Source organism: Gymnogyps californianus, chromosome 1 (genome assembly GCF_018139145.2).
Source record: "Gymnogyps californianus isolate 813 chromosome 1, ASM1813914v2, whole genome shotgun sequence".
Taxonomy (NCBI): domain Eukaryota; kingdom Metazoa; phylum Chordata; class Aves; order Accipitriformes; family Cathartidae; genus Gymnogyps; species Gymnogyps californianus.
This window is the reverse complement of record NC_059471.1, coordinates 23,050,146-23,072,204: the sequence shown is the minus strand read 5'-3', so window position 1 is coordinate 23,072,204 and position 22,059 is coordinate 23,050,146. Positions and strand designations below refer to the sequence as shown.

Here is a 22,059-nt window from a genome sequence, read left to right as displayed (position 1 = left end):
CACTAAGCACTCCTAAATGCAATCCCTTTTAAGTCATATTCCCTCTTTTGGAGCTATGGCCTTGAAACAAGGTGCTCTTTGCTGGTAGAGCAGCTGAAGGATGGGGAAGTGGTTAGAAGGAAGCTGCTTCTAGGACTTCAGTGGGTTGAAGATGCTGTGGCAATGCAGTGACGTTATTTCCACGCCATGCCCAGAAGCGGGGGCGGAATGGGCAGGGCACGGTGGCCCTCGCGGAGCCGGGGACCTGTGAGCAGATGTCTGCACTCCTCCGAAGTTCCCTTGGGAAGCCCGTGCTCTGGGAACAGGACCCCCTGCTTAGTGCGTGGGGAGCGGCGAAGGATGAGTGTGAGGGCGTTTCATGAGAGGAATTTCACAATTTCACATAGTTCACTTAAGCCTCCTTCCTGTGGGATTCTTCCCTGCCATGGAGCGAAGGAATTCGCCCCTTTTGTTCCCATTGTCGTTCCTCTGTGGAAAAACCTCTCATCAGGATCACCATGGACTAATGTTAACAGAAGCGTGAGAGTTGCCATCCTGGATCAGGCAAGGGCTCTATTTAGCTCCGTGTCATGTCTCCAGCGATGTCCAACATCTGATCTTCAGGGGAGGTTCAAGGAACCTTGCAGGAAGCAGTTATCTGATAAAATTCTCCAGAGAGGAAATTTTTTTGTACTATGATCTAAAATCCACTATTATTTACTAAGAAACCGTGGGACTGAGGGTCAAGGAAACTAAAATTAGTGTCTGCCAAAATTTAGGTGTTGTCTATCTTTATGGCAAATGTATATAATGTAGTGGGATTAAAATGCATTATATTGTATAATACAGAGAATTTTCTTCTTCTATTGTGCTGGTAGCATTTGGGGTGAAACCCCACCTTTCTTTGTTTCATGCAGTGCTGTAATTAACGTTCATCCTAATCTATTTTTTAAGCATTAATGATTATAATTTCCCAATGTAAACTGAGCCATAGGCAAGCTTGCCAGAAGCTTTCTGCATGTGCACCTACCGTAAACTTTGTGGTTTAGATGTCATTTAACTGCGGAATGGGTTTTGCCTTTTGAGCCATTGCAAGGGAGTCCTCTGTGCAGACTGTTCTGGTCCTTCTCACCTCTAAGTTTAAATCGTTGTGTCACACTAGTTATTTTCTCTTGTTTTGAACCCAGGGCCTTTGCTTATAGCTCTGTTTTATAGGTTTAAGTAGGGTGGATGGAATGTCAGTTCCCGACTTTGTCTTTTTTTTTATGTCTTGGAGCGTTACAGGACAGTTCAGCTGTAATGATGCAGCGTCGGAAATAACAACTGGCTGCCTTCAGCAAAGTGGAAATCCTGCAAATTTGCTTTACATTTTCTTTTATATAGTCCCTAATTTATTTCTGTGTGCACAGCTTAATGAATAGTACAGCCCCGGATGAATTTGACAGGCCTATGTTGCTGGCTGAGCTGGCGGGTAGGCAGTTTGTCTGTCTATATGAAATAGTCTTCCAATTCAATCCTATTATATTGCTTAATTTGTCCTGCCAGGGCACCTGTAACAAATCTTAAGTATCAAGTTGGTAAAGAAATTTGATTTGGTCAAGAAAATGTACCCTCTTACTCTATATAGGAATTCTAAATTATTTTTGTGTCTGTTTTTAATGTACTTGCTTTGTCTTTATACCATATCAATACTTTCCTACTATGCTAGTTAATGGGATAAACTTTTCTCAAAAAATATTGAACTGATGATTATGTGCTGGGATCTGTCACGGTGGAATTAGAGCAGAGGTGCAGTGGTTGCTGACATGTGTCAGTAAGTGATAGAGTAGACCTGATGGCTCACAGGTGTCATATGGGTAGGGCTACCTACACTCCTGTAAGCAGCACAGGCTTAATTGTGTGTGGAGGCATGAAACCATACTCCTGGGTGAGTGCCAGTGGCCGGTCACACGGCATCACTTTTGGATGGGCAGATGATGGAGTCACAACCACTTCTCATCTGCAATAGCCTGGGCAGGGTCTCCCCGTAGGGGCCAGGACAGGCACGTCAAGGTGGAGGGGTATGTGAGCCACAAGGACCTATGCCCAATGTGGCTGTGAAAGTATTGCTACAGCATAGCTCTCCTATAACCATTTCTTGCTGAGAACAGCCTCAGCAGACCTGCTTTTTTTAAGCTGGGTGTTCACTCTGTAGGAGTGAAGACCAGACTAAGGTGGACACAACTGTAATATTTCTCTTGCTTTTCTCAATGCACACCATATATCTGTGCGTTTTGCCCCCTTGGTGGGGTTTACCAAAGTGATGATCCCATGAACGTTCATAATGGAGGCATTAGACTGTACATTTGGATTCCCATTTTCAATTCCATATGCTTAATGGGAAATAAAAAGTTTGCAATTATGGCTGGTTTTACTTCTTCTCTGTAATAGCTTTCTCCTTATATAGTTAATGAAATGGTCACCTTTGCCAGGCTAGATAGTGGCAAAGGCGTTCATTTCAGATGCTAAGTTTCTAGAGCTATTAAAATTGGATGGATAAAAGAGGAAACTAAGACTTTTTTTTTCTCTCAGGTTCTCTGAATGTTAAATTTTGAAATATATTTTTAATTGGCATTATGTAAAGTCCCTGTGCTCATGCACGAAAGTCACCTGGTGACTTTAGGGCAGACAGGACACAATCTTCTGATGAGCTGGTGAAGCAAGTGCCTTGAAGGAGGTGTTGCGTGGGCACAGCACGCTGAACTGTGTGGCCTTGGCTGCCGAGGTATGATGGGAAACAGTAATTTCAGTTGGTAGTAACTGGAGCCAGATTTATTTCAAATAACCAACTGTGATTTCAGCTTGTTAAATTTCTACATAGAAATTTTGAAGTGAACAAAACCTTCTGCTCTTTGATAAAATGGCTTTACCACAGGCTTCTGCAAGCACAGCCTGACTTAGCTAGGAGAAATACTGGCAAAATGTTTGGTAATTATTGGGGAAATATATATTTGTTTACATTTACAGCTATTGACCATATTGGCATGATAGTGTGTACTGCTCAGAGGTGTTAATGAAGTGCTATCAGAATTGTACTTGCTCTATTTTTAGCTACCAGGTGTTTTGCTTTGCCTCTATAGCATCTATTCTTATATCAGTGTGTATACACATCTAGGGACAGCAAACGCATACAGATAGCAAATAAACTCTTATCACTTGCTCTGAGATCCAGAACTGAGAGGGGAAGGACACACTTGCTCAAACAATAGACACACGCATCTTTCTGTGCCTGTGAAGGCCTTTCTTGGGCAGTAGCATATCCATTTGCCCTGCTGACTGATTTTTAGTTCCAGGGCATGGAGTCAGGGTCAAGGCATTTTAGTCTGCCCAGGACTCTTGTAATCTACTGTGATAAACCTTATGCTGTTCAGACTCTATTAGACTGCTGTATCATACAGCAGCCCAGCTTTCTCATCCATTAACCTATCCATTTTCTTGGCTGGCTGTTATGTCCTAATGGTACTTTAAATTCTTAAATTACAGTTGCAATTAATCAGACTTAAGCATTTGATCCAGAAATCACTCAGCATGTGTTGCAAAACATCAGACTGGATAATTGGAATGTCCCTTCTGGACCCAAAAGGGACGAACCAATGAATTGATGATTTTTATGCATCAATGTGTACTTTGTAAGTAAATAGCTTCCAACAATTTTCTTGATCTGGAAAGCAAACGAGAACACATTTCAGTCACAACAGAGGCATGTGTGAGTGATAGATCTGTTGATCAGTGAGACAGCTTGAGCTGCTTCTTTTGCCCTGAGTCTGTTTCTGGTTGCCGGCTATGTACTATGTACCAGCACACACGGTACCTCTCTTTTCACAAGGGCCAACAGGGAACGAGGACAAAGCTACCTTGCAGTTCAAGGACCTATATCTGTTAACCCTTGCAAGTCCCCATGGCTCTTAATTGCCCCGCAAAGTTCTGCTTTGACAGAAATAGTGGTTACATTTTGCTGCTTCAGATCATGAGCTTGCTCATCCGGACAATTGTCAATGTCAGCTTGGGACAAAGGCATACCTCCTTGCTCTCTCACAGATGAGCTGTCCTAGTTTCTCTTCTGCAGGCTTCAGATGTGAAGCTTGGATTTGCTTCAGAGAAATGGAAATGAAATGTGTGAAGGACTGTGAAGTTTCCTTTAGAATGGGGACCTAGATGGCATCTGAAAGACCTGGAGATACTGCTTTGAATCTCAGGGTGGCTCATGGTTTGGCACTATAGGTCTTTCCTGGAGGCTGTTTCTAAGTACAGGCAATGGAGATGGTGCTTTTACCTCTGGGTGCAGGAACTAGACTGTGCTGCCTGCTTTGCCTGTGCCTGAGCACTAGAAACCCAGGCAACATAGATGAGATGGGGGCTATTGCTGTCACAGAGATAGAAGAGTGTCTTCTTCCAGTAGCAGTTCTTCCCAGCCACCAGCAGTCATAGAAGTAGAAAGCTTCATTATCCAGGGTGATCCCTTCTCCCTCTAGTCCTGTGGCAGGACCAGGCCAGACATTCACACCTCGAGCAGGAAAAAAATTAAAATTTTTTCCAATCACCACCCAAATTTTGAGACAACTCTGCCCAAAAGTTTTCCTGTCTTATAAATGCAAGTATTGATGCTGGTGAGAATATCAGCGTTGATTAAACTAGGAGGACCTGTTGGTCAACATTCCTCCTTATGGTCGGATGTAAATCAAAACTTTAAATGGCTTTTCAGAGTTGATCACAAGTTCCTTTTTCTCTCTCTTTTTTTTAAATAGAGTGATTTGGTGTAGTGATGTAATTGGAATTATTATGGATAGGTACAACTGTTTGACCAAAAAAAAAAGTTATATTTACTTACAGAATGGCCTGAAGTACCTTTAGAAGAGATGGTAATACAATAGCTTGTCAAGAAGAGCTCTGGAACAAAGAAAACTACTGATATCCCAAGTTTCCTTACAAAATGGAGTAAAGCCGTATATCCCATATGAGGTTAGCTGGTAGTCCTGTTCTGGTTAAGATGCTGCTGCAGATCAGAGTCAGCTCATTTTCACTGGAGATGCACTAAGATCAACCCACTGGGTACTACCAAGCTCCTAAGCATTTCGTCTGGATTCTGCAATTGCTTATTAGTTGCACACAAGTGGGTATTCCCATTCCCTTCAATGGGATGACTCATGAGGAAGTGCTCATAAGGAAGAGTAAGGTCCTGGGCTGCATGTGAACTGAATGACCCGCGTTTTAAGGAGCACAGAGAGGTGAAGACCCTATTAAGAAATCACGTGCGCTCTCTTTCCAGTGCAGGAGTGTCCTGTACAAAGTACATTTTTGCTGAATATGTTTGAATCAGGAGGAAATGATATTTGATAGTAAAAACCACAAAGGGTCGGTTATGTTTAAAAAGCCTTAAAACACGTGCGAATCCAACAATGACTGAAACAATTACTTCATGATGGATAACTTTATTGCCCACAGATGGCACTTTAAACCCAGAAGGTCAGATTCTTTGTATACACTGACGTTGCAAAGATAAACTAATCATTCTCCTTAACCTCTCATTGTGCAGGTGAAAAAAGATTAGTCAACATGTTCAGGATAACTGGAGTGGTTGGAAGACAGTCGCTTAGCCTCAAATTATGAAAAAGATGTTAAAAGTAAAAAGCCAACTTCAAGGAAATTTCTAGTAACTTCTAATATCGTATGTTCTTTTTAACTAAGCCATAAAGCTAGCTTTTGGGTTTACTTTCTGTAGTCAAAGGTAACAGAAATTCACGTGTATGAAAGGAAATTTAAAAGTAGAAGCTGGAAAAATCAGAATGGGTATAATAATCCAGAACGTGGTCCCGATGTTGGGTTCAGCAGATCTATCCTTTTAAGACAAATTGAGACTTAGCTGAAATCAGTGGAAGGTTGATCATGCGTGCATAGTTACTCATTTGTCTGTAGAACTGAACTCACACATCATATTGGAAAAATATATGCATTTTCATTTTTTTTTTTTTTAAATTACTTGTAATCAGTGGTTTTGGTTAACAGATAATTCAAATTTTTCTTTACTTCATTCAGGAAGAGGCTCACCCTTTTTTGCAAGGCAGAAAATAATTGAAGAAAGTTTATTCTTTTGTTCCCTTGCAAATTACAGATTATACCCTCTGCTTTCTTAAAAAAATATATTTGTCCTTCCCTTATTTTAGACAGAATGGCTAACTTTTGCAATCTAAATTAATGTTTGCTCATTAATTAAGCAACCCTGTTGACTGACTTTCACATGTATCTAATAAGCCTTCCGAAACAAATAGAACATGCCCCTAAAAATCACCCTTTTCCCTATGGGAGGAGATTCCTCAGTTATCAGGATTAATTAGTTCTCTTGTTGTCACATGAAAAGAAGTTGCACCCCCTAATGTAGGTCAGTGTGAGGGTAGGCTGCTGATGGTCGCTTAGTGACAGGCACAATGATAAGTGAACGTGTCCTGTTGAGCCATGACCTTTCAGAAAAGGCGGTGTCAAGTAAAATGCCCAGAGAAGGTACACAGAAGGCATAATCCGCTTCTAAATATTGACAGTAGGAATTTCCCTGCTATTCTCTTTCCTTTTTCTTTTCTGGTAAACATGTCAAACTCTATTGCATTTGTACTCTGCATCAGTTTTGAAGCATTTAAAAACGTAAGGAAGCTAATGACCCATGAATAGATAGGATGTCAAATAAAGCTATTTTTCTTCAAGACTTAGCGTCTTGCTCGTAAAAGCACTGTCTCGCATACTTGTAAAAGCAACAATATTGGCTTGAAATAAGATATTTTACTTCAGCTTTTTGTCAGTGAAAAACTAAATAAATGAATGTATAACAAATCTGATATGTCATGCCAAATACACTGATGTTAGGTCTTGAATATTAATATGATTAATTACCGGAGTTGAGTGTCTAAAATGTTCTTGAAATCAATGATGAAACTCTGGCTTATATCAATGGGAGCAAAGTTAGACAAACACTTAGCACTCCTTAAGATCCCACCCACAATATTTACAAATACTGTGGCATCTTTTAGATATACATAATATGTGTAAAAGGTCAAAAGCTTGAATATGTATCCAGTATATCTGGGTTTCTTTTTTGCCTGCAGGATGGGGTGAAAAGATCTGGGTTGGTTTTTTTTTTCATTTGATTTTAATAACTTTGAGGCAGATCTTCTGACATAAAGGCTTCCAGGCTGTCTTGTTTTGTATGCTTAATTTGATATAGATCTTGAGATTTTCATGTGGACATCTTTGCTTATATCACTGTAGAGTTATCAAGAGAAAAGTTTGTAATATTTATAATGGTTTCTTGCCCTTCACCTTTGGCAGACTTTGAAAAAAACAGCAGCCCACATTCCCAGGGCTGGGCTGGTCTCAGCATGGGTCAGGTGCAGGCATGGTGCTGCGTGGATGGCTTTGCTCCTGGGCAGGGTGCCGGTGCTGGTGCTGGTGCTGAGCAAAGCTGAACACTCAGCACTGCAGTCATGACCAGGCATGGCAGACTTGCTCTCCGTGCCTGTCTCTCACATGGATTTTCCACCTTTCCATCAGTTTTACACTGGCAGCAACCTACATGTTGCTCTCTAGCAACTGGGTTGAGTATTGCAACTCTAGCAGCTGGGCTTTGATCCCAATGGGTTTCTCTGGCAGACCATTCCTGACGGTTTTTTCATACATATTGAACTGTTTGTAAACACTGTTTCCTGCTTCCAGCTTTTCTAGAGCCTGAAATAAGGAGCAGTTCAGGGAAGCTTGAGGCCAGGTTCCCCGCTGAAGTAAGGAACAAGATTTATAAAGCTGGATATAAACGCTGCCTTCTTGGGAGAGCATCTGAGCCTTCAATTCTGGGATAACAAGAGGAATACAAATGAAATGCAGGAACATGGTAGTTTCATGAAACTGTCAGATTGTTTAGTTGGAGGACATCATTGACAAACCCTCTCAAGCAAAGTGCCTGGGTTGCTCTTCAAGAAGCTGCCTAAACTCTTGTAACGTCTTATCTCAATTTCTCAGTGTTTAGCTTCAGGGTCATTATTTCAGAATGGCAAATGAGTAGACTCACAGACTGTAAGCATCTATGGGAGACTATCCCATAAAAGCACAGTGCGCTTTTTGGGAGACCCAGCATTTCAGAGTTGAGATCCATAAATGGTAGGTGAGAAAAATGTATGTTTGCAATATATCACATAACAAATTGCTTCTTCAAAGATTTGCTGCATCTTTTTTCTCCCTTCTTAACAGCTGGCAGAATAAATTCATTTCTAGTTAGAAGTATGATTGTCTAGACAAATCGCAGAGGAAGTCTGTGTATTTGTACAGTATCACCATTCAAATTTCTGGTAATATTTGTGGTGCAGTTCAGAGGACTTTTTTATTGTGAAAACTTGTTATGCCCTTTCTTGAAGCTCATTCAAGTGAGCTATAAATTAGTTTACATCTATGTTTAAGTTTTAATTTAATTTTAATTTAGTTTATATTTAAATAAATATTTATTTAATTTAATTTAAATTAAATAAACACATTAAATCTTGTTTTGAATAGGGATAGATGATAGCATGTACAGGAAAACTACTGGAACCACAGATTAAATAAGATATACAGGGCTAAAAAGAAAAATGCAGATAAATGTAACTAACTTAGATGCCAAAGGTTAGTTAAAACTTAGTTAACCCCTGCAGTGTACATTTCCTTTATTGCTAAGGAAGACAGACAGGTCTCTGAACACCTCTAGCAAACAGTTTTGCAGACCTAATCAGCTGTTTGCTTCTTTTCATGGATTGTGCTAGGTAGTCCCAGAAGGTGATTTAGACCTTGTCTCTACCGATGTTATAGGGAATCAGTAGGAAATACTTACTGACAAATAGAGCACAGCTGGCACCTCAAAAAAACCCCAACCCAAACCCCAGCAGGTGAAGGCAGTGCCTCTTTACCTTTTATACAAAATCTTTGTACTTTTAGCATCTCTCTCCAAAAGTGGAGACTTGGCTTCTAGGCCTTTCTCAGACTGAAGGAGTTCAAGTCCACATCTCAGAACAAAGTTTTGATATTCAGCCTCTAATCTGAGGCTACATCTGCTGCTGGGTGAAAGCTGCTGAATTTGGAGCAGCCGTTGACTTTGGAGGGTTTATACAGCCGAAATCTAGTTGCCAATCTCAGCCGGAGTTGGTGTCCAAAAGTTCCTTCTATAGTCAACAAAAGAGGGAGGTCTTTCCAGTGGGTGATCCATAGCGGCCAAATAAGGATCACATAGTTCTACTATGTTTGGTGCATACAGCTGTTTGTATTTGGCTGTGGCAGGGACCTCTTGGAAGGGCTTGAAATAGCTAAACTGAAACTGTACTTGACTGAGTTCTAGTGGAAAATCTGCATCATCCTTGTTTACGTGATGCTGCTTCTCTCGTATGTTGACAAAGAAATATGTCCTCTTGGTGTAAAGTGATCTGGGGTACCCTCTGCTCCTCTCTCACAACACTGAAATCTTCACAAATTGCACTCAGGTCCAGATTTAGACTTAAACTGGTTTTCAACTTTAACTGTTTCAAAATATTTTCTTGTTATGTTCCAAGCTTCTGGAACACTTTGCTGTCAGTGCGAAGGCAATGGGATGGATCAAGGACTGTTTCCTCTCTAAGGCATGCATTTCTGTCTGCTTGCCATGAAAGCTTTTGTGGCCATAGCCTATTATGGGGCAAAGATAAAACATTGTGCCTTTCCAGCACTTGCTGGCTTGATGAGAGGGAAGGTCCGGTGTTCCTCTAGTCTTCTGACCATGGGGGTTTTCCATGGACTTCCTAAAAATTGCCTTCACATGGCCTGTGAGAAGCCTGCCTGGATGTTTTCAAGTGTCCTAAGCCACCTCATGTTATACTGACACCCAGGGTTTCACCCATACCAGAATGGTCTGGCCATGACCGGGGCCATATTGGCAGGCTTGCTTTCTCAATAAGCAGCAAATCTGGTCTGGAGGGTGCCTTGATCTTGTTCTCAAAATGTATTGTAGAGCTGCCCAGTTACCTTTTGACACCACTTCACTGGTAGGAAGCCTGCAGATAGTGAAGGACCATAGGTAACAATGCTGTGACCTTCAGTTAGGAAGGGAAGATCCTTCATCCCCTTTCACTCCTTCCAGAGCAGTTCCAGCTTTGCAGCAAGTTGTCTGAGTGAGAGTTCGGTATCTTAGAGGTCAATATGTGGCTCTTGCCATGGAAGTGGCCAACTTTTGCCCTTCCCATTGAAGGGGCTGCCATGGTGGTGTTTCCTAAGGAAATGCAGCCAGCAGTGCTTGAGGGCACGCTTCCTTGGTTAGATGTGTAGCCGCAAGGTCCTGAACTTTCTTCATGGTACGCTCAGTGAACAATTTGAGAGCAAAGTCATTGACTGAAACTTGCATAGCTTTCATTTCTACTTACTTTCCTGAGTAATTCTTGTGGAAGATTATGCGAGTCCTGAGTCAGGACAGCAGGATTGTTCTCAGAGAAAGACAGTATGTGTGGTGAGGGGGGCATCCCATTTTCTTTGCTTTTCCCTTCCAGTATAACATCATAAATGTGAGTGGACTGGGAACAGGATGATTTGTCATTGTTAATGGTTTTTTTTTCTCTGTTTTTCTAGGATCTAGTTCAGGATCAAAATTAAAAGTTCCTGAGCTGAGTATAAATGGCACACAGCACGTTGTTCAAGCAGGCCAGACTTTAAATCTCACCTGCAGGTAACTAGCTGAGTTGGATTCTGATAATTTGGCTGGGAGTTCATACACCTGACACTTTCTTTTTTGTAACTGAAACTAGAAAAAAATGAAACCTTATGTTGTGGGGAAAGGTGGGGAGTGAACTTCAATGGCAATTGTTTAATAGTTCTTTGTTGTTTCTGTTGTTGTTTTTGGAAAACAAGATAAAAGAGAACCCCAGAAATAGCCTGATATAATAAAAAAGAAAGCTTGGGAACTGGAGCTATATAATTGCAGCCCGACATAATTGTTTCTGCTTCCTTATCTGTATTTGCAGGGGGGAAATGGTTCATTCATGGTCTTTGCCTGAAACTCTAAGTAAGGATAGCAAAAGGCTGAAAGTAATTAAATATGCTTGTGGAAGGAATGGGAAGCAGTCCTGCAGCAGTCTGACCTTGAGCAGAACTCAAGCAAGTGACACTGGAAACTATAGCTGCAAATACCCAACAAGTCCAGCGAAAAAGAAGAAGGAATCTACAGTCTATGTATTTATTAACGGTAAGATTATGGTTTTTAACACTTCTTGGTACTTGCACTTCAATACAGCAAAATGGATAAATAAGGCAGTTCGGCTGTGGTTAAATACAGGGTTTTGAATGATATTTTCAGCCTTGCAAAATGTCATGATGTTTTACCAATCAATGTATAAAATTTGCTTTCTCAGAGCTTGCAAGTACAAATGCTAGTGTTTTATCTGTTAGGAAAAAAATGAAGAAAGAAAAAGACCCAATCCAACCAATCTGCTAGAGTAAATAAAACTCCACATGGAAGTAGACTAGAGGTGAATCTGTGAAATGGGTATCAGAGAAATCATATCTTACAGAATCAGATGACTGATGAAAACCATATATCTGGTACAATGTCCACTTTAACCTGTCTGTGTAAGAGTATAGACTTCTAGGCAGCTGAAGGATGCCAAAGCTGTCTATCCAGATCACTGAATTATCTCATGCTGTAGAAAATTACTATTTGCATGTTAAGTCACATTCAAAAATGTACTCTGTAGTCCACGTTACATAGATTGTAAAAATCTAGAATGAATGGAATCGAACTAAACACAGAATTGTGTTCAGCAAACAAGTATTGTGTAATGTATGGGAAATGCTGGAATTAGGTCAGTTAGACTATAACAGAAATTGCTTTCTGATCCTGTTTTCTTCCAGGATATTAATCAGACACTTCTCAGAACAGTTGAATTCAATAGACACAATAATAAAAGAAGAAATTATAAACACTTTAGGGATTTAATTTAATTTTATATTTTAGTTTTTCTTGATTTTTACAGAATAAAATTAATAGGTTACTGTAAGATATCAGGATTTGCAGATTTTGAAAGCCCATATTCCAGAGAATGTGCAACTGGAAGTTTTCCAAATTGTGTGTCTGCTGCTTCTAATGAGTTCACATCAGGGTGAATTAGCCTTTGTTTTCATTTTGTGACACAAAGAGTGGGACTGGTGCTGTGAAAACGCAGAATGAGGTGGACCTCTCACTACAGTGATAAAAAATAAGATAGCTCCCCCCATTATTGTGTGTTGCTTTATTGAGAATTATTGAATAATTCATGCTGTTCATCCTGCTTTCCTTCATCTGAAATATACCGTAAAGTGTTTTTCTCACCCAACTATTTTCATATAATTCACTGGATATCCAACTACAGATGCATCCATGCAAGCATAACCAAAGTAGGTTATTCATTTAGTGACCAACATTTCCTGCTGCCTAGGAAAACTTACAATTTTCTTGGATGACTTTTGCAAGTTTCCCATCATGGAACCTTCTTGAACCTCCCACGTTGGATGTCATCTCTATCTGAGATCTACCCACAATCCTCTCCATTCACCACATGAGAAGAGCAAGGATGGTTGTGACTCTGAATGAGAACCTCTCTGCTAAACCCACTTTACAATATAAGAGATTCCTTCATGTTCTCTTGGTCTCTTTCCTGTTTGAAGTGTTAATTTTTCTGGATCCTGAATTTTTATGAATGGAAGACACAACCAGTCTTTCTAACTCTTGACTGCTTCCTGAGTTGTGTGTAGCTTGCTTGCATCTGAAAGAGATCCTCAATTAGATGTGTGTGAACCAAGGTTATCTGCCTAATTCACATGGTGATGGACAAGAAACATATCATTGGAGAAATAGTTTTTGGACAGCCTCTTCCCGTGCCCCCCAATAATCAGTTAAGGAAGACTGCCTGAGTGTCTTGGTTTTGTTGATTTTTCAAGGACATTCAGTCATTAAATGCTGATGTCACTGTTGAAGATAGAATTAGATTACATTTCTCCTCCTACCTTACTTGCCAAAAACCAGCAAAATGTTTAAGGGACAAACCTATATCAAGCTTAGATCTCTTTGGCATCTTAATTTTCTGAATTTGACAATCCTTTTGATTGAAAACCAATTTCTTAACACTTAAGTGTTGATTGTGTCCTGGTAAGCACATAAGAGATTTAGGGCAAACTACTGATAACAAGGGAGGCTGCAAGGTAACTGCTCATTTAATGCCTGTTGAAAGTGTCACTCTGCCCTAAGGTGGGGAAATGTTTATTAGTCCTCCAAAAATTTACAATTTCAGGAAGAATTGTTGAGTAGGTTGAAAAGAAACAAGATACTGAGTACCAAAACTCACCCTTTCTGGTCAGTGTAGCGTTAGCATTTGGAAAGAAAATACTTAAGGAATCTCTTAATATAAGCCATTGTTTCTGTGAACATGCATGAAATTCAATTATCTGGCTCAAGTGCGGGTAAGATGGAGGTGACAAAATCCTCTGTGAAGACTACTGTTCTTGAGCTTAGTTTTATTTTAAATGAATTTGTGGGTACTTAGGAAATAAACATTTGTAAAATTTGGGTCCCTCTTAGTTTTGTATTGTTTCCTGTGGCAGGACGTTGTGTCAGTCCATTTCCCATATTAGCTCCATGTGGATCACTGAGGTGCCTGTTTCCCATGTCTTAGCATGCTGCAGATGAGAACAAATAGTTGCTATTTACAAACACAGAATCCGAATCAGGAAAGTTGATATTGTTTGTACAGGAAGTCATCACTTATTGTTTTAAAAATGTTATTCATTTCCGTAATTAGAGTGATATTGAATATGAACTGGATTTAAAAAAAAAAAACCAAACAATAAACCCAGTAAGTCCTTTGGTTCACTAATGAATGTATGCTATGGCAGAAGATGAGCTTCTGTAGACAAAAAACAAGATGCAAGACAATGAGGAGACTGCAAGTCCCATGTGCACCAGGATTACTTGAAGCATTTCTGAAGTCCTGCATTTGGGTGATCAAGAACAGGCAGGCTGGTGACTTCTCTTGCAGGAGCTAGTCCTGACACCACCCTTCTTGCAGCTGGAGAGGTCTCTACTGAGTTGCACAGGGGAGCGAGCGTGCAGTGTGTGCTGCAGCAACTCTTGACCACACACAGCTCAGGAATTCAGACATCAAGTGAGGGCAATGAATTCTCTTAAGAGCCTTGGACTTTTCTCTAAGAAAACTGATGGCCTGACTTCCACCACAAGCCATGGGAAAAATCTGAAATGGAGCAAAGCCTCTTTGCCAATTTCTTCACTGTCTCAGATCCAAAACTGCTCAGACCTTTGTTTTGTTATGCAACTGCAGCATAGTAGTAAAATGGAACACTTACTGTGTACATTGGAGTGAGGCATAGGGAATTTTCTGCTTGAAAAGAGATAATTATGGAATAAGGACATTTAAGAAACACCAAATTATCAGCAGGCTGTTTTGAAACCTATATAGATTTCCCTGGGGACAGTGCTAAAGGCTTTTCTTTCTGCCTGCCTTTGTTCTGGTATGTCCAAGACGCTCTTTTTCAGTTGCTGGAGCTCATTCACTTTCTTCAAAAATGTGCAGTTCTCTTCATTCTCTACTCTCATCATCTCTTGCCTTTGATCAATTGTTCCCATGGTATGACAGAGGAAAAGCATACAAGTTCAATTACCTTGATATATCAAGGTTATATTTTTGCAAGAATTGAAACAAACTTTGATTCATGTTGAAGTGTTGCTACTTCCTATGATGAAGACAGCTTTCAGCTATTGATATACAAGAGTAATGTCTTAATTCTGCTGCAACAGAGAATTCTTCTCTAAGTGAAGCTGTATTTGGCTTTAGGTGTTAGCCCATTTCTTAGTCAATGTTCTCCTTCTCCTTCTCTCTCCTCATACTCCTGCTATGCACATCTTCTGACCGCATACTTTTCTTTGTAAAATGAGACACGTACTGGTACTTCAATCAAGCACCATTCAAAATATTCTGTTTTAAAATTGGACCTCTAAGCTGAGTCAGTTGTCTATTCTCTTTCTGTACTTAACAGCGAGAGAAAAAAGGACCTTCTAGTATGTATTTCTCATCACTGACTTTACAAGGAATCTGGAGAACAAGCTTAGAACAGATGTCTTGCTTTGAGATGATTTAAGTCAGGTGAGACAAATCAGAGCTGGGTAATGAAAGGTACAAGTCCTGAGAGTACTTGTACTCACCAATACCTAGAACGTCAAACATGTCCACTAGTTTTGGATATGTGGCTTGAGATGGGTCTCAGGTTGGACAGTCAAAATGAAAGGCTTTAGCATTAGTGGTTCAAAATGTAAGCCTTTGAAGTGCCAAAACATCTAGAGTTTTGAGTGCATTTTCAAACTCTAGAGTTGTATTCTGCAAGTGCTGAGCATGTGGCATCTCCTTGGGAGGTCCACTTGTTGACAGACAGCTGGATCCAGTCCCAGAACTGACATGGATTTAAGATTTAGCCTGAATGGATTGACTCCTGTAACCCTAAAGGCACTATGTTGCAGAACAGGGAGGGCGTCAAGGGTTCCCCGAAAGGGTCTCTTAAGATCAGAACCATCAAAGTAAAAATAATTCAACAGGTGAAAAAAGCAGTGAGACAAAACACCCTGAAAGCTAACAGAAAGAGAGATTCTCTTCTTCTTTTTCCTTTTTCTTCTTCTTATTCAGAAATAACGTACTGACAGAAGAACCTGCTGAGGCCTGGGAAACTCTTCCTCCCCCACGCCTTTTTTCTGTCTTTGCTGTTGACACAGTTTTAAAGTATGAGCAGTACAGTTTTGGCTTACGCTGTCAGAGTCAATAATATGATAGCACTTCTGTTATGAAAAGGAAACTGAACTATGCTACAGCTGTATCAAGTAGGTGGACACATTTTTAGTGTCTAATGAGATTCCTGTTACGAAACAGAGCCCTCTAGGACTTCCTGACGTCAATCGCCTGTAACTGCCATGCTTTTGTCATTGCGTGTACATGAACTTCACACTATAGTACACTGTGTTGAGCGGAGCATGTGCGGATGCCTTGGCAGCATCAAAGGCCATGCACTAAGCCCTCCGAGTTCCTTCTTCCTCACCAAGGCTTATAGCTCCTACTGAAACAGAAATACATTTCCAAGATGAACCATCATGAGGGCGGGATACATCTGAAAAACTGTTCCTAATGTCCATTAGCCTTTGTAGAGATTGCTTTCTGAACATAGTAATTGCTCTAGTGTGGATTTCCTGGCTCATGTGGGTAGGAATACTTTTCCTTAAGAGTTTTAACAGTGTTTTATGTGTGTTATGGACCTATGTTGATGATAGCATAGTATAACTAGCCCCAAAGGAAAACAAACAAACTCTGCCTAAAAATCACTGTACAATTATGCTAGTAATGCTTTGTGTCTGAATGTGCTCCAGATATAAAGTATTCCCCTCCTTTTTATTTTTATTTTTTTTTCCTGGGCTTTTGTGATTATTAATTTATATCTCAAGTCTTCCTTCAAGGTTTGGAAATAATTTGAATTTGAAGAGTATTATTTGACAGGCTAAGAAGAAGCAAGAGTGGAAAAGCCCTTCTTGCAGATAAGTGTTGTGCTTCCAGACATAAAAAATGGGATCTTTTTTCTTAAGGAACATAGACACCTACATGTGAGCAGGTTGAATAGGTGCGTTTCCTAGGGCATGATTCATCTCATCGTAAAACAGATGTCTAAAACAGGTCAGATGAGTCCCATGGCAGAATTTCCCCTTTCTCCCGAGTGACAACACTAACAGTTTGGCCACCTAGCTCAGTGAGAACTGTCTATATTTTAGATGTGTAAGTGAGATGAGAGCCACTCTTGGTGTGCAAGGTTCTCCTTAAATTACTTCTGAACAGCTCTACTAATTTAGCTGGGATAAATATAGTTAGGGTGAATCCCTACAATGGAAAGGGGAATTTGGCAATTGGCCCATTAACTTTAATGAAGTTTGCATGTCTGTACTTTAGTAAAGACTTTGGTCCTCTTCACGTGCATGAGGTAAAAGGGTGTTATGTGAATGTGAGGAAACTGTTTTGGCTCTTTTAGCCTGAAAAAAATCTTAATGATGAGCCAAGTGTAAGTAGGTATTTTGGAAGAACTTCAGAGGTCAAACTTTCAGAGATTTCAAGGAGCTCAGATTTTCCTGCAGAGACTTTTCGTCTTGCAAATGTATGTGTAAGTACTCTGACTTACATAGCTCAGATTATTAAAAACAAAACAAACCCAACAACAGTAGCTGAAGCTTGTGGAAATAAAGACCCTCTCCACCCTTTCTGAATTTGGCATTTCAGCATTGGCTAATTTAGTTGTTTGTGTAAACCCCATAAATAGCCTAGACAGATTACTGATACCAGACATAATATTGCTTGTGTTAAGTCTCTTATCAAGTTTGTATCTGGCTGCCAACAAGCTTAATAAAAAGCTGCTATTTATGGTCTTTAACAATATAGCAAGTGACCTTCATGGATTTTGTGATTTCATGAATGCTCTTTGTGGTTTCATGTTGATTGTAACTGAGAGATATTGTAAGGAACACAGTCAAACCAGCACACAGTCATTAATTCCACAATTTAAAAATACACTAAACTAACTTTTAAAGTATTCTTTAGCATATGCAAATATTCTGGCTCTCCATCTTTCACTTCGCTACCCTTGCAGGTAACTCTGAAGCAAAAAAAAAAAAAAAAAATTCAAAACCCCAGGTCACCCCTCTTAGATCTTCCATTCCAAATCCTGATGGAGCTGAATGTGTAACTTGGATGTGGTCTTCAAGATAGGTCAATCCACGATGTTCCTTTTTGTCTAGAGCTTTCTGAACATAAAAGTGAGTGAAGCTGGCCCAGAAGTCCACTGGTGGGAGGTTAGGTCATCCCAGATGCGCTGCCAGCCAGCTGTTCAGGGAAGGATGGCATTTACCTCCCTTCAGGAAGGAATTGGGAGGAAATGTATCAGGAGTCACTGGCAATAGCTAGGGCTATGATGGGAGGGAAAGAGGAAAAAAGAAGCAAGGAGTACTATTATTTGGGGGACAGAAGGATTCCACATCGCTGACATACCCTGTCAACCTGGCATAACTTGCCCTGGTGCTGCTGTGGGTTCGGCTTTGCCTGATCCAGGCTGGTAGAGCCTGCACCAGATTCTGGTCTTGAGGCACCGAGCGTATCCCCTTATGGCCATTAAGACGGAAGGAGAATAAAATCAAAGGGAATCAGGAAAAGCCTCCACACTCATTATGAAAACAAAACTGTGCTAGGAAACATGATGCGTATTTCTTTTAATCAAAAGCAGGAAGACATTTGGAGCACTTGGGGCCATCGATTGCCCTCCAGCCCATGGCGGAAGTCCCTGGTGATGTCAATGGGAGCTCTGCACGCGAATAGCGGGGGCATGGAGACGCCTTGGCGTACCACTGCAGGGAGAGTACCAAGAAAGTCTGTGACTGAGCTTTAAAGCCTACCGAGAGCAGCCAGGGCTTTTAGTTGACTTTTATAGAGCACTTCATTGACTTCTCCAGGCGCGAACGTGCATTTCCATTGAAGAAGAAGAAAAAAAAACCAAGCATGGTGTTTTGTGCTTGCTTCCTGTCCCTGCCTTCGGATGGGCAGGAATCCTGCGAGGTCTGAGCTGCACAGCCCCCACTGCCTCTATGTTGGCATCAGTCAGTGGTGACACTGTGTCTGCAGACAGCACCGGTAGTCCCCAGAACAGCTCTTCCTCACACTTGTAATGATCTGGAGATTATGATACAGGAAACTACTTTGCAAAGCTTGCTGGTTTTGGGCAGGAGCTCTTAATTTTGTGACAAAGACGAATGAGTCTTTGGGGATTAGTAAATCCGTTTGTCTGGTGATGTTAAGGGGCAGGTGACCTCTTCTGTGGCTGCAGCCCCTGAAACAAAAAAGGTTCTTTTCACCATGCTACAAACAGGTTCATTCTTGGTCTTTCCTTGAATCGTACTGCAGAGGAAATGTCAGCCTAACAAGTCCTTAGGGTATTTTTTATTACATACGCATCCTCTATTACTCATAAGTTCCTTTTGCGATCTCAGTGGACATTTAACACCTATTATTAAATAAAGCATTGTGGCTTTCATTTCAGAAAGTTTATGTAACAGTTTCATTAAACCTCTTTAGGAAAAATTTTTCTCTGTCCTGGGGTACATTTGAGATACTCTACCTTAGGATTCTCCCCAGTATAAATTAGAGTAGAATTTGCTTCTCTTCCTGTTTGATGTCTCAAAGAAAAATATTATTGCATATAATAAGAAAAGAAGATCCTAAGGGCAGAACAGTTTTATGACACTGTGAAGTGCAAATCATACTTTTGAAAGAGAAGCAGAAGTAACGTATTTGAAGAACTACTTGAGTGAACATAGGTCAACATGCAGAAGTCTGGGACCAGAACACTTGAATAAAGTATTACAATTTGAGGTTTTATAAAGGGTCAATTCTTGCTAGCTTTACTCATTTCTTATCCAAGACAGATTTCCATTGTTATTTGTAAGATTTTTGACTGAGTGAAAATAATAGGATTTGCCTGAAAAAACATTGGCGCTGTAGATAAGGACGAAATTAAGATCTGAATGTTCCACTTTTTTAAGAGTTAAAAACCAAACCTTATGTGAATTTTGAGGTAGTCTATCTGCAATGTGAGTCAAACCGAACCTTCAGATCTGAACACCTGCAAAGAAGATTTGGAGCCAGAGCCTGTGGCTTGAGCCCCTCTTTGTTAAGTGGTCCAAACAATAGCAGCAGCAATGTTCCCTGTTCCCAGCGCAAGCTATTTATGACAAAGCCCTTTGTTAAAGAGATTGTTCAAGGGACAGTAAATTACTCTGCCAAACTTTAGTTATTGAGTCGAAAAGAATTAATGTTTTCCTGGCATTTTCATTTACCTTGTCACTTAAAAAAGAGACATATAGGTATTGTGATAGTGCGAAGGAGGAGAATAATTAACTCTTGCTAGTCCGTATTCTCAGAGTTGAAAATATGGCTGGATAATCACAGTAGATTCTTTCTCCTGGTGAAGTCAATGTGAGTTTTTCCTTTCAATTTCCTTGCAGAGAGCAGGAACATGTCCTGTGTAGGGGTTTCCTGGTAAGTGAATTTCAGCTCGCTTCCCATATAATTACTTCTGATGATAATAAAATAGAAATGCCCTGAAACAAGAAACACATCTCAGCAGTAGAGATGATGCTGTAATGGGAAAAATGTACTTCAACTGTCCTGGATTTTAAAGGAGATACCAAAGTATTGCTATTGATATTGAGTGAGAAATATATTTTCAAACATTTAATAATATTTTGCTGAACTTGTTTAGATAAAAGTAAGCAGAAGATTGATTTGAGGACTTTGTCTAGCTTTCATTATGGACAGGGTTAGTCTGTTCTTTCAAGGCTGTATGCACCATTACAATTTCCATACACTGTCTTAAGATTTCAGATATTAACCTTTTCCTTTTCTTCTCTTGCAGATACAGGCAATCCATTTGTAGAGATGCACAGTGATATACCTAAAATAATACACATGACTGTGGGAAGAGAAATGATCATTCCATGCAGAGTCACAGCACCAAACATTGCTGTTACTTTACAAAAGGTACCTTAATCCAAGCATGCTCTGAAAGTGTTACTGTGTTTGTTTGTTTACAACTATTGTAATGCTTTTGAAATATTTCAGCAATTTAGTATTTCTTAAACAAGGTTTCTGGGTGTCAGTGTGTTTAGAAATATTTCAACCCTGGAGGCTTCGTCTCATGTCTCACAGAAGGGCTTCATCAAAACTCTTATACTGGATGGCAATTTTCTGAAGAAACTTAAATTTTTCATACCATTTTATTAAATTTTCACTGACAAAGGTTTCTTAAGCCCAGGAAGAAATTTCTTGTTAGGAGAAGAGATTTCCTCCCACCTTTTCCCCTGCCCTTCCTCCTCTTTCCTCTTCGGTCCTCTGGAACAGCCAGTAAGTGCAGTCCCTGGAGACTTGCTGGGGCTGTACAAGGATCTCTGCAAGCCTTTGCCCTACGTCACTCCCACCAGCGACTTTGCTGCTTCCTTTTACGTATGAGTGCACTTATCAGACAAGGGATGGCTTCTCTTTGTAGGGAAGCTTGTGCAGAGTTTGAGACAGTGAGGCCAGTTTTAGAAAAACTAGACATTTTTCATGTTTTGGGGAAACCATTTCTTTCCTAGGTGCCTTGAGAGTTACATGGACACCTAACTGACCTATATGTATGTAGTAAAGTACCTGGTATCAAGACAGAGAATGGTGCTTTTTTTTTTTAAAGTTCCTTTGTTCAGCTTAAAAATTACGTGGAGGTGCCAGTGATGTTTTTGTTTCTAAATAAAGGGAGTTCTGTACATAGTGGCATAAATGTTCATCATTGTTACAAGGAAAAGAAATTTGTCTTTTTATAGAATAACATGCAATTGCCAAACAATACCACAATAAGATGCTTATCTAGATCAATACAAGTCTTTGATTCCTCTTTGCCTATAGAGTTTTATACCAGCCACAGATTTGATCCTGTGTTTTAACTTGACCTGGAGGTTTACAAATTCTATCCAGTGCTGTTTTGCTAATACAGATACTGATTTTGCCTCTTGGTTTCCACCTGTTAAATCACATGATGTTACTGTATGTGTGTACACACACACACACACACTTCTCCTGCAAGAAGTGCACCAGGGGTGGATGATGCACAAGATTCTGTGGCTATAGAATCAAAAGTAAATGAGGCTTGGCTTTCCATAGGGTGGATGTTGTAAAGTGGGAACTTATTTGGGCACTGTAGTGTTGCATCTGAAATCTCAGCATATTAAATTCCTAACTGAGAAAATTCCTGTCAGGTTTCTCTCTTATTAAACAATATAAAAATAATTTTTTTCTCCTTATTTTGAGGAGATTGAGACATATCTACTCTCTTTTTTCGTATCAGCTTGCCTTTAGCTTGGGGTTGTGGTGTAAGGAACATCTTTACACCATCAAAACCAGATGTAATACTCTGGGAAGGAGAAAG

At 40.1% G+C, this 22,059-nt stretch overlaps 1 protein-coding gene across 2 annotated transcripts in view; it reads left to right on the top strand.

Moving 5' to 3' along the window:
* The window catches only part of FLT1 (fms related receptor tyrosine kinase 1), a 114,691-nt gene that overhangs the window by 5,417 nt on the left and 87,215 nt on the right, over positions 1-22,059 (top strand). For both annotated transcript variants that reach the window (XM_050894744.1, XM_050894752.1), the window contains exons 2-4: positions 10,615-10,711; positions 11,007-11,227; positions 20,515-20,639. In XM_050894744.1, coding sequence (XP_050750701.1) covers positions 10,615-10,711; positions 11,007-11,227; positions 20,515-20,639 — 443 coding nt within the window. The remainder of the gene's footprint in view (positions 1-10,614; positions 10,712-11,006; positions 11,228-20,514; positions 20,640-22,059) is intronic.